The 13,053-nt window shown below is 44.3% G+C and overlaps 1 protein-coding gene across 1 annotated transcript in view; it reads right to left on the bottom strand.

Moving 5' to 3' along the window:
• LOC149329874 (uncharacterized) overlaps positions 1 to 13,053 on the bottom strand; it is a 109,665-nt gene that overhangs the window by 17,079 nt on the left and 79,533 nt on the right. The window contains exons 3-4 of the mRNA XM_089559672.1: positions 4,061 to 4,509; positions 2,596 to 2,876 (exon numbers count right to left, since the gene is read on the bottom strand). Of these exons, the coding sequence (XP_089415798.1) occupies positions 2,596 to 2,876; positions 4,061 to 4,429 (650 nt within the window). The 5' untranslated portion in view covers positions 4,430 to 4,509. The remainder of the gene's footprint in view (positions 1 to 2,595; positions 2,877 to 4,060; positions 4,510 to 13,053) is intronic.

Below are 13,053 nucleotides of genomic sequence, written 5' to 3'. Positions count from 1 at the left end.
CATATTGTGTATAATAAAGTACTACAGCTCAGGCAGGAAAGCTCTTTTAGGGCACTGGCTGTTTGCAGGTATATAAAAGTAAATCACTATCTCTGTATACTCGGGTGATATTTAGTTTGGTTGACTTTCTGAAACAGGTCACTTTGATTACCGTTATGTGCCCAAGGCATTGGTACTTCATTTTGCGCCGCAGAGCACGGAGTGACCTGAATATATTTCACCGATTCCCATATATTATTTTCCAAGGATCGCGCTCACTTTATATATATATATATTGAAAAGTGACTTCTTGGCCGCTAATTGCTCAGTATATGATATAGTCAATGGAAATTTAAAAATATAACAGGTATTCATTGACGTTGTTTCGGTTGGAGAACCAGCCTTTTGTAGTGTGCAAATCTATTCGAAACACGCAGCTTTTAAAGCAGGCGCGATGTACAGGAACAGCGTGAAGCACAAATGCAAGTAATAGGGAGGGGGGGGGGGGGGGCGAAAAAAGAGGCGAGAGGAAAAAGAAATCGGTGACAACTCGAAAAGGGCGATCCCCTAAAGTGGATGCAGGTGTTCGGAAGGAGGGAACGACAAAAAATAAAAAAGGTGGAAGAAATTCCTTTCCCAACCACCAGATGACTTTCTAAGAAAAGCAAGGGAGTGACCCTCGAGCTGTTGCTCATTACTGCATTTCTGTGACACGCGTGAAGAGCTTGACTCCTGCGGAACGAGAAGGCAACATTTCAAGAGGAACTATTATTGATGGGGGTCAGGAGGAGCACCAACGAAACACCTCAGAAAAAAAGAGAAAAAAGAAGAAAAAAAGCGAAAAAGACAAGAAGGAAAAAATAATAACGAAAAAATAAAGAAGGAAAGAAAAAGGAAGAAAAAGTTGCGCAGGGGTCAAGCGCTTCACGCTTGTCACCTAAATGCGGTAAGGAGCGACACCTCGAGCGTCACTGCCCTGTTTTTCTAAGCAAACCATGAGGGGCCTCCTTGTTTTTATTTTCTGTTGTTGCCGCCTTCCAAAAACAGCGCATCCAAGTTAGGCGCTCGCTCTTTTCATGTTGTCACTGATTTGCTTTTTCCTTTCTCGTTTTTTATCATTTCCGCCCTCCCCATTTTTTGCATTTGTGCTTCACGCTATTCCTGTACCTGGCGCGTGCTTTAAAAGCTGCGTGTTTCGAATACGTTAGTACGCTAGAAAAAGCTCGTCCCTCAGCCGAAACTTCGTGAATTAAATCGTGTTATGTTTTTAGATTCCTGGATATATATATATATATATATATATATATATATATATATATATATATATATATATATATATATATTGATGAGAGAATCGAACAACCACAAAAACCACGAAACAAAGGGAATATTTTTATTTCTTTTGTGGTGTTGAATGCAGATATTACTGAATATTTTATATTCAGTAATATTATCTTTTGATGAACATCAGAAAATAAATCTACAAAAAATCCCCTGTGTTCCTTGGTGTCTGTGGCTGTTCGCTTCTCTCATACGTATAACGAGCCCCTCATTACCCTTCTCGCTTATATAGAGGTTGTTGTAAATGGCATGATACTCAATCGCAGACATGAATGTCGTGGGCACCAAATGTCTCAAACGAAACTCGGTAGGTTCCGTAACAATAGGTGTAGGTGCTAATTTATTGCTGTTGTTTCAAAAGTACCGGAACTTTTTCCTGCATGCGCTCGACTAATTATAACATCAAAAAATCCAATCCAAGCGTCTGGGCTCAAGTCTGCCAAGTGACAATTTTTTTTATGTTATCACCTTACAGCTTTTTGAACTCAGGACACTGAAACTTGTAGGAATGAATTTCCAGAACCGTTTGCGGGGGTTGCATTTCGCTGCATTTCAATTTCATCTTGTTTGCAACTCGGCTTTTTACCGCTGCTGCCCGTCCCGCCATCCAACGAAATATTGGGAGAATTAATTCAATAGTTTCACTTTAATTCATGACAACGCCCCGCCCCACGCCACTCTGGCGGGCCGCCGGTGACGGCAACGTATAACAGAAAACGATAACTGTTTCGACATGCTTCACGAGCTTTTTCCGCGGCACTTTATTTGTTGCGTTAGCTGTGCAACGAACCGGCGGATCAATGAACCTGTCGCACGACCGAACTGGATGCAGCGCTAGAAGTGTGTTAGAGATGCGACCTCATCCAAACAAGCCGCGCCTATAACTGATTGCTCACTTCCCCACCCTGTCCTCCAGTCCTCGTAACGACTGTCGTCGCGAGCAAACCTAAGGAAAATGAAACTAAACATTGGATGGCAAATTCCTCGTTGGCGTTGCTTAATTCTTTTCGCAGCTCCGGACCCCTCCTCTGACCTGACAGTCGAAAAACTGCCGTTTTACATTAGTATACACCAGTGGAATGATGTGAGGGGCCCGAGTGTGTCAGCATAATTTAAAGGATACCCATAAAGCCGACACTACGGCCGCAAATGGAATTTGCCGGCTCGGCAAACGCTCTCGCACAGCGTACAGTTGGAGTCAAGCTTGACGCGGACGATCGCAACGGCTACGTGTTCGCGCTTGACGCACAATATCTTCACACGTGGACAACTCACTGCTCAAACTGAGGCCTGTGGTGACACGCCGAAGCGCCGTCTTCTTCGACAATGACGTCAGTGAGCAGAAGCAGGTAGGAGTTGAGCAGCAGAGAAGCGGCGGCCGTGGCTCCCACGGTGACCCGGGCTCGGCACCGGGTGCCTAACTGCAGCCGCCAGAGGGGGCACTGAACGGCGAAGCAGCGCTCCGCCGTGAATGTCACCGTCAGCCACACGGACCAGAAGCTGAACGCCGATGACAGGTACAGGATTCCCTGGCACACGCCCCGCTTATTCAGCATCTGCATCCAGAAAGCGTACCGGAGAATATGCGAGAAATCATTATCGGCACCTACGGTTCCTATGGGCCTCCTTAAGAATGAGGTGCAGTGTGCTGCCTTTCTAAAAGGTTTGTGGTGTTCTGAAAAGGAGCTAAAGCAGAAAATAAGACAAGGAATCTTTGTTTACTCAAATAATTGTTTTTGACATATATAGCGGCGTTGGCTCAGTGGTTATGGTGCTCGGCTACTGACCCGAAAGATGCGGGTTCCATCCCGGCCGCGGCGGTTGAATTTCTTTGGAGGAGAAATTCTAGAGGCCCGTGTGCTGTGCGATGTCAGTGCACGTTAAAGAACCCCAAGTGGTCGAAATTTCCGGAGCCTTTCACTACAGCGTCTCTCATAGCCTTAGTCGCTTTGGTACGTTAAACCCCATAAACCAAACCAAACCAGTTTTTAACGATTGCCTGTTACCAGTGTCCTATGTCGGGGCAACATTCGAAAAAAATAACGAACATTATTGGGCGCCTTTGTTTCACACTTCCACATTACAACTTTATTTGAACAACAGAAAACTACAAAGCGGGCGGGATAAGGTTTTGAGCTGTTCCAGAAAGAGTTATGTCCCCACTTTCTGGCCACGTTAATATTTTGTGTATGCAGAAGTATGTGAGATCCTTTCAGACCTTCGAGGTTTAATGTACTGGTATGTGGCTGCTTACTTCGCGCTGGACCTGAACGCGCGTATCGAATATCACTAATAGCAGGCACAAAAGTCGAATATGAAATAGTAATCATATTTTGGGCTGTCACGAAAGGATGCTTGGCAAGTTCTATTGAACTGTAGCTAGAAAGATGATAAAATGCGTGCCAGTGACCTTCAATGACCTTCGTCATTGTTTTAATCGACCTTTGGCCCGGAAAATATCGTGTGGCTATGTGGCAAACAGGAACTACACCATTTGCGTTCAGGTGTTCTGTTCAGTGAGAAATATTGTCATCCGAGCTACGAACAAGAAAATATTCGCTCTACTCCAGCTTGATCCTAAGCCCCGGCGATAAATTGGGATTTGCGTGCCGTCAGGTGTAATGTTCTTGCGTTCTGTTTACTTCAAAGTCGGGGTGGACCGTGCAACACACACGCCCTACTTTTTTATGCTGCCTGCTTTGCTATTACACGAGGATTCAAAGGTTTGATGGCGACAAACCTTGACGCCCTGTTTGTCGAGCCAGACGAAGGCCATTAGAAAAAGATAGCCGAAGTCGGAGAGCGCCAAGGTTCCCAGATAGAAGCTCGATGCTCGCACCTTGAGTCTCGTGAAAAGGAATGTGACGAAGGATAGGCCATTGCCGACCAGGCCGAGCACGATGAGGAGAGGGATGAAGAAAGTGTACAGGTAGCCCAGCACAGTCACGGCCCGTTGGAAGTTCTCTGAAAACTCTTCTTCGAAGATGCCTTCTTCGGGCCACCCTTCATCGGCATGCAGCGGGATGTCGACGTCGGTGAGGTTATAGTCCGTGGTCGCCGCAACCGATGACGGAGCTATTGCTACCATCCCGTACGGTTCGTCGGTCATCCAGAAAGATGGCGATGTCACGCTGGGGTGTCCAGAGGGTCGAAGCGTGGATCCTGCTTCCTCACCAGCTCCGGTTATCACTGCATGTACAAAAACACAGAAAAGTGCTTCATGAAGGTTGCATTCGAGAAAAGAAATGCTTTCCTAATGTACTCATAATACTAAACAGATGTAGAACACGCTCGCACCCAAAAAAGCTCCTTGTCTCATCCCGCGAGACAAAAATACATCCTAAAGTTAACGTGAATAGATTGAAACGTAGCTCGTATATGATCTGGAAGTGTATGCAAGAACGTGATTTCCGGTATTAACGGTTAAATGCTTTGGTTAACTGCAGCGGGCGATGTTATAGCTGAAGTACGGTAGCAACGAGGAGTTTCTTCACGTGACGACTAAAAACAGAATCTTCTGCATCTTTTACCCCCCCCCCCCCCCACACACACACACCTTTCCCCCTGGCAGGGTAGAAAACCGGCTTTTTCTTCAGGTTAGCCTCCCTGAACCCCTTCCTCCTCTGCAAGATTTTTGTTGTCAACTAGCGAAATCATTTCATGTTTCTGCCCCGTTATTGTTTGGCATTCTTGAATTATCCTTCAGGCGCACTTTCTCCTGTTGACACACATAACCTCAAGATATCGCTAAATCCTTGCACATGAGAATGGTTATGAACTAAATCCCCGCATGGCTTCAGCAAGGCGTTTTTGTTTCTGCTCTTTGGTGAACAAAACTGTGGGCACGGCAGGACCCTGATACCTCGGCAATAACTACGAATTTTACTCGCATAACCTTTAGAACGTAGAATTGTGTGAAATAAGACAGGTGCTAACACGGTGAACGTACAAAGCAGGGAACTACTTGACCCATCACAGACGCAAAAGCTTTCCAGTTCTACATCACAAATCACATGTAGCTCTGTGAGAGCCCGAAAACGTGCTTTCGGGAAGATGTGCAAAGGACTTTTGGGGGGGGGGGGGGGGGCGACTCCTCCTCCCCCCCCCTTGTGACCACCACTGAACACCGGAAACCTTAAGGTAGGAATGTCGCCTGTTTTTAAATTCTGCTATTGCCACACGCGAACCTTCCAGAAATGAAACATTCGCATGAAATTCACTGCTAGTGAAACAGACAGAGGCTTTAGCTTATTAGTTTTCGTTTACGAAATTGCCAACTATTTTTCATTGCGCTTGTTCTGGTTCGTTGATATTAAATGTTTTTTTTAAACCGAAAGGGTTTCAAAAACACTCGGCTGTGACAAGGCCCCAAATACATTGATTTGGATGTTATAATTCAACTTATACAAATAAGCTGACAATAAATATTGTGGTTGCGATGTTTTGCACAATATTTGTACAGTATACGAAAACATGAAATTTGAAGAAGGGTGTACTCCGAACGTAAAAGAAAAATTGCATTTAATAACTCCCTATTTTCGAACGGTCGCAAGTAAACAGTTATTAAGGGCCATTCTATGCGCGAGATTCAAACAACTCAAAGAAGCATCAAGCCGTAAAGTTCCTGTTCCTGACGTCTTCATTATTTTTTCTTCGCTTCATAACACTCTAGTCTCTCTGTCTGTCTTCTCCTTCTCTCTTCATTCTCACTCTCTCTTCCTTTTCGCAGCTTCATGGCCAGGTGTCCTTCCAAGGAAATGGTGGGTGCATATTTACAACTGTTCGCTCTAAAGTTTCTATTTTTCACCCTAGGCGAACAACGCCTTCGTCGAAACACTACGCAAATTATGGCGAAGCAACAGGAAACCGCCTAAGTGCGGTTTGCGCCCAAGTTCTCGGAAGCCGCTTGCAATTTCACCTCTCCTAGCCACCTGATCTTTCTAACCCCGGCAGAAAAACACGATTATCGTTACCTAGTTTCCTTCGCCTCTTGGCTTGTTTTCTCCGCACTAGCGTTTAATTAACAGCCATAGAGTTAACCCCTCAACACTGCTTTTCATTTCATTTTATGGACTTGTGTGGGTGGACTTGTGTGTGTGCGTTCCTGTTTGCTTTTAACCACCTGAATGATCAGTGATGAATTAAACGAAATCTGATTATCCTGTGGCAAGAAGCAGCGCTATCACAAGACTGAGGAGAGAGGGGACACGACGATGCCCGTCTCTTTTTTGTAATGAATTTTTCTAACAGTCCTGAGCTATCGAAGCCTCTGGAGGGCCGTGCATTGAAGATGAGACGTTTGTACTTCTGCAATAACCGGTGGCACATATTTTAAACTACGCGTTTCGAAGTAATCAAAAATACAACATCGCATACTTGCGCTTTTCGATTGCGTCGCTGCCTTCGTTTACCTTGTACAGGTATGTTAGTTTGCTTTTTTGCCTGAGCACTCAAGAAACTATTTGGCTCATTATTTTGGGTGGAGAAGACATGGTTTGAGCAAACATTCACCTGATGAGAGAAAAACGCGATAGTTAGCAGTTAAGCTACCGCTTCGTTAACGCTAGCTTTCGCTTTGAGAGCCTAATTGCCCAACGTCATGACCAAAGGCACAGCAGATCGAAAATGGTTCGAAAATGTTATCAACGTTTTGGCGAGTCAAGAATGGCGGGTTATCTGCGGATTTTTACCACGTATAATAAGCTGATTGAAAACGATGCTCTTGTCCTATATTGAGCTTGAAATCCACTATGTTGCTGCCCGCATTTATTCTGCTCTGAGATGAGATAATTGCGGATGATGGATCGATTTTTGTTTTAATATAGGGTTGCTGGAGTGTATTCAGTGGCCAAGAAAGATGTATGCTTCTAACGAAATTATACACAGTGAAGGAGAAAAAAGCGGCCGGTAAACAAGACGAAAATACGCGAAGTGTTTGAGCACACTTTTCTTTCTGAAAACTCCGCATACTTTCATGCTGTTTCATCGACAGCTATGTAAAGCGCTCGTAAGGAAAACCGCACAAGGACAAAGAAACAAATCGCGTATCTACGCAATATTTGGCAGGAACGAACAAATTCGTATCCATTGTCGGAAAACGTCTTCAGCATGAGCCAGGTTTTCTACCAAAATAATACACTTTTTTAAGGCACTGGTTTTTATTTATTTATTTATTTACTTATACGGCAATCCCGGTGTCGGGATTTAAGCAGTGTGGAGAAAGATAACTAAGCAGTTTAACAAAACAGCAATTTTAAAGCGTTTGGAGCCCCGATCAGTGGATTAATTGGCCGGTACTCATTGTTCCATAATATGTGGTAGATAAAATGAATAAATTTTGCTCGCATCAATATTTGCAACTGAAATTCTTATCAAGTTTTCGAAAGTATGCTACATATGTGTACACGGGAATATATGCAATTTGCATCTATTGATATGTGCCCAAGTGCAAGTAAATATTATGCACACCTGCATATAACATGCTGAGGCTTTTACGCCGCAAAATTTATGAGCTGTACAAGTCATTGCCATACAATCCGCAGATGCGAATCCCGAAGCAAAATAGCCAGAATAATAAAATAGGGTGAAGCGCATTTGGCAGGTTCTCTCAAATCTGGAATGGCAGTTCACCAACATACCTCAAGAAGAAGGCATGCAACCGCTGTACTTTGCCGGTACTCACCCACGGGGCAGAAATGTGGAGGCTAACGAAAATTATTCAGCTTTAAGGACAACGCAGCGAGTTATTGAAATGAAAGTGCTAGGTGCAATGCTAAGAGACTGAAAGATGGCAGAGCGGGTGAGGGAACGAGAGCGGATTAATGACATCCTTGTCGAAATGAAAAGGAAGAAATGGGCTTGTGCAAGGCATGTAATGCGAAGGAGAGATAACCGCTGCTCATTAAGGGTAACGGACTGGATTCCGAGAGAAGGCAAGCGTAGCGGGCGGGCGATAGAAAGTTAGGAGGGAGGATGCGGTTAAGATGTTCGCGGGGATACGATGGGCGCAGCTGGTAAAGAACAGAATTAATTGGACAGACGTGGGAGAGGCCTTTGCCCTGCAGTGGGCGTAGCCAGGCTGATGGTGATGATGATTACGACAACTCGTTGGTTTTACTGCAGGTAAAATTGTCTTTGCAAGTTTTTTCGTGCACATTTAGAGAGAAATTTTATATCACTATGAGTTCGTAACAAAGGTTATTATGGTTTATAGAGGAAATTGGAAGTCTTTAGGCTCTTGAAAGCAATGTTAACTGATGACTAGGAAGATCAGCCTGAGAAGGTAAGAAAATATTTAACAGAACTTGGAGAAGTAGTATGAAGGGCGAAGTTCGGTTTAAAGAGGCGTACACAATGAAGCATGTATTTCTCTTCCTTTGCGTATCTGATCGATGGCACATATCTGTCTGCAGGTGGGGCAGAAAGGCCATTAGCATTACTCCTACACAAACAGTATTAGAATAGTGAACATTTTTTATACGCACTTGAACATCTAAGACATCTTAATGAGGGGACGCTATTATTAACATCACGACTGCACTGGAATTCATGGGTCTCCGACATTCCCCTTCTGATAGCTGCTACTGTAGTGTGCGAAGAAAAACGGTGCCTAGGCAAGCCTCATACGCGCACAGCACTCAACGCTTCCCTATTAAAGCGTCGATGTATTCTATTTTTGTTATTTACCCTGAAGACGGCACAGTGTGCTTTCTTCTCCCACAGTGAACACGGTTAATAGTAAAGTTTTATTTTCACTGGTGGATCAAACAGAAGCTGAACGAAACGCCTTTCACTAAGACTGCAAGATGCCTGCAAGAAAAAAATAACTTCAAACAACCGGGTTTGCAAGTCTTTGCGTCGAAGGCGGATATATTATGAGCGTAAAAGTAAATAACCACTTTGCAATACTTCAATAAGATTTTGACAGACATTTTAGGATGACGCGCATTGTATTTTTCCTGGACTGGTCGCTATCAGTATTTAGGCTATGCGGGAAATGGCTAGTCTTTTGGGCTGGTGCTAGCCTTGACTACTAACGCAAAGAAATCTGTGTTCTGTAAAAAAAAGTGTTAAGGCTATAAAGCGCACTCATTCTCATGCCTTCATGCGCACCTAATTGAATAAGGCAAGCAGCAAAGTCTACATTTATGTCTTATCTTGTTCGTCCTCCTCACACATTTGAGTACCCTTTTGCTTCTTGGCAGTTTTAATAATATTTATTTTGGAGGCATTCTTGTCGCAAAAGCTTGTAACAGCCTAAAATAGCTATATGCTGCTATTCAGGGGTGGTTTAAAACTTTGCTTGGCTGAAAAACAGTCGACCTTTTAGGCTGAAAGAAAATGGAAAATTTCTCAACAGAAAGCGGTAATAGGAAATTGATCAGACCACAGCAGATTCTACTCGGACTGGAGAAAATGTTTACGAGAATGCGTTTTTTTTTCAGAACGCAATGACCACTAAGCTACACTGCGTGGCAGCCCTTCAACAGAACTATCTAGAAAGTAATTTCTTTTTCTTTTTCATATGCACTGCGCTCCTGACTGAACGGGCTAAAGATATCAAGAAGTCAGACTGAATTTATATCTTTATAATCGCCAAGGCAAGTAACCATGAAGAGCCCTAGTCACTTGCTCTAAAGTGTCCTTGATAAAATACATAGATGACAATTAAATCATCATTGGCCAAGAGCCGGGGATAATGATCAAGAAATAAAAATTAAACTTTTTGACGAAGGCGGCTAGGTTTTGCTTGACTTGCTCCCAACTGGGTAGTTATTTTGTTTATTGGCGGCTCAACGGCTTGCGTTCCATTGAATACCACGACTCGATTACTCCCAAGGGGAACATTAAAGGAGCACAAATACAGTGAAACCGTTACCAGCTCCTGAAGCCGCGAATGCAACCTTGAACGTGGCTGAAATATTAAAGGTGAGATTCGACAGCCAGCTTATAAATATATAGGCTTCTCGTGCATTGAAGTCCATTCGTTGATGGTTTATGCATCATGCAGCTGGAACGTTCGCACTTCTTTACGCAGCTAGCCTAATGAGCTAATTGAAAACTCGATTCGGAGTCTTCCAAATAGGATCTTTGGTTGCGGGAACGTGGATCTCTTTCACACATCGAACTTTAATGGTTCTCTGTAATGCTTAGATGGTATGAGTGAAGGCGATCTGAACAAATTGTGCAAATGTTTCTCCACGTTCCAACATTCTTCCGCCAAACGACTTTCGTCACTAGCTTAATTGCTTTTCGTTTTCACGTGCAACGTACTTAATAGCGTTCAGCTGGTAAAGGCGTTTTTCAAAGACTGAAAGTCGCCGAAAAGAGAAAAGTGATATTGATTCGGACATTTGCCATCTTCGGCTAATGAGGATTCACACGAGAGACCACCGGTCCAGGGAGCGCCGAGGACTAGGCGTCACGGGACATTCAACATCCGCTTCGCGAGGTTGGCGCTTGGCCCGTTAATCCGGCGAATGTTGGCTGGCGAAAGACCATGCGCAAGCTTAATTCACTTACTGCTGCCTGCGAAGGCAAGGTCAGAAGAGGAGTCGTTAATCGCATTAGACATGAGGGCGGCTTTTTTTTTTCCCGCGATCCTGGCCTGGACCTCACGGAGCGGAAGGAGGCGTCATGTAAGGCCTGGTCTCCGCGGGCGAATTGTCCTTAGTGTGAATCCACCTTCAAGGGTCCCCCTAGAACGTTGACTAGCAACAAAAATCTGGTCTTTCGGTGGTGTAGTAATGGGACCAACGATTCTTTCTGCGGACTCTTGAACATCTGGTCAATAGACACTTTTGTTTTGTTAAGAAAGAAAACAGTTCCGGAGAACTCAAGAACACAAACTCAAAGCACATCTTTGAGTGAAGAAAATAAGGTACCGATAAGGTTTTTCCATTGATAAAAACCGCACATTTTATGAACCCCAAGGGTTGCGTTGGTGTATAAATTTTGCTTTAAGTGAGCGTCGACCAAAATTTCTACGCGTGTGCTGTGAGTTCATCTCGTAAAGTACCAAAAAATTACTGTTCCCACCCACACACACGCCAGAGCCTTGTATTCTAGGTGTTACTGCCATAGATGCCAACCCCAAGTGTGTGACAACCAACGCAGTGGCTGATGATGCTTTCTGCGAGGGAGGGTCATGACATCAACTGGGATGGCGCGAAAATAATTGTGAAGGAAAAGAGCAAGACGGCAAGGCTTTACATGGAATCTTCATATTCAAAAGACGGCACACACGCTTAATCCCAACGATGGCAATCTACCCCCGATATACTCCAGCTGCTTACGTCATACCATGAAACATAGATAACCTACCTTAATTTCATTTCTTTCATTGCGAGCAAGGCCCCCGTAGCGGGGCCTAAACGTCATTGTTAGAACGAGTGGTCGGTGCTTGAAAAATTTCCGTAAAAAAAAATTAAACAGAGCTAGTGCGCTCCCCCACTTTTCCTTGAGACTTTCCACACAGCCCCAACTTGTTTTCCAGTGAGGCATTAAAGAAAACATTCATTGTTAATCCAGTGAAATATCGCAAAAAGAGATAGCGATTGCTTTCTCGAATAGGTTCCTACTTTTGGGAGCCTATTTTAGTACCACATGAACTGGGATCTTGTAGTCGTACCACGTGATCAAAGGAGGCGCAATGTCGACAGCAGCAACTCGTGACGCATCCAGTATAATACACGAGTGCCGCGCAACTGTTGCTGTGTAGCATCTACACCACGTGCACTGAGTACGTGTTTATTGATGTGCATAACACAGTGGAGATTACAAAACAGACCATTGAAAATAAACTTGTTTTAAAGGCTTGCGACACAACCCTGAAAAACGTCGCTCCTTGAGGCCCAATGAAAGAGGCAGCTGGACGCGTTATAGGTATGAACGTACGTGTGTAATAAATAGCACCTCCACTTGACTCGCATCATCTTCATCACTCCGGTACCCTAAAGCTATTTGACGACTATATCGTCTTCGAGGTTAGACATAAGCACTGCATTCGTTGCAGAAATATCGTAGAAAATAAGGCACACGTCATACACGGTAGCCGCTCTCGTTTTTAGCAATATTGCTTGGGTGCTAAAGGAGATGTACCCTTCACTCAGCTTCTGTTCTTCTATCCTAGTACCGTGTGCCCTCCATAGGTGCTTTCGAGAGCCACTTCCATCCATCCCTTCTTTTGCAACCAAGCAGACCAGCGTAAGGATTCGAATTTAGAAGCGAAAAGCTTAGCGATGGAAGAGCAAGAAGACAAAGGAATTGAAGCAGGAGCCACAGAGACCACGTGGCTTTAATCGGTCTCTATTTATTTTCTTTATTTTCCCCCATGTAAACGTACATGTTAATAGCAATCAATGCTTCTCGATTCTTGGCGTATACTTCAATGTGAATGTGTGCCATCTGTTGTCAGTCCAACAACAATCACCAGCCCAAACACACAGAGAGGCTGCAGCGATGGCCGATCGGTTTAAGATAACAAGAAACGAAGCTCGCTCGTTACCGCCTGCCGTGCTTGGAATGCGACTCGAGCATGGAGTGTTTATCTGCTTGGTTCCATTAAGACGAAAAAATTCTAAAGGTTTCCGGGAAGTTCGGCTTCCTGCATGGCTTCAGCTTCGCTGCAGCTTCCGGACTGTCTGCCGCATTTCCCGAGAATGGGATCGAAAAGCGTTTTGTCATTTTGAAAAGCCTTACTACTTGCGGGATGCGCTGGCGCGCACAGAAATG

The sequence above is a fragment of the Amblyomma mixtum genome, chromosome 9 (assembly GCF_055824585.1).
Source record: "Amblyomma mixtum isolate Tamu chromosome 9, ASM5582458v1, whole genome shotgun sequence".
NCBI lineage: Eukaryota > Metazoa > Arthropoda > Arachnida > Ixodida > Ixodidae > Amblyomma > Amblyomma mixtum.
Note: the sequence above shows the minus strand (reverse complement) of the source record. Positions and strands in the feature narration are given on the sequence as shown.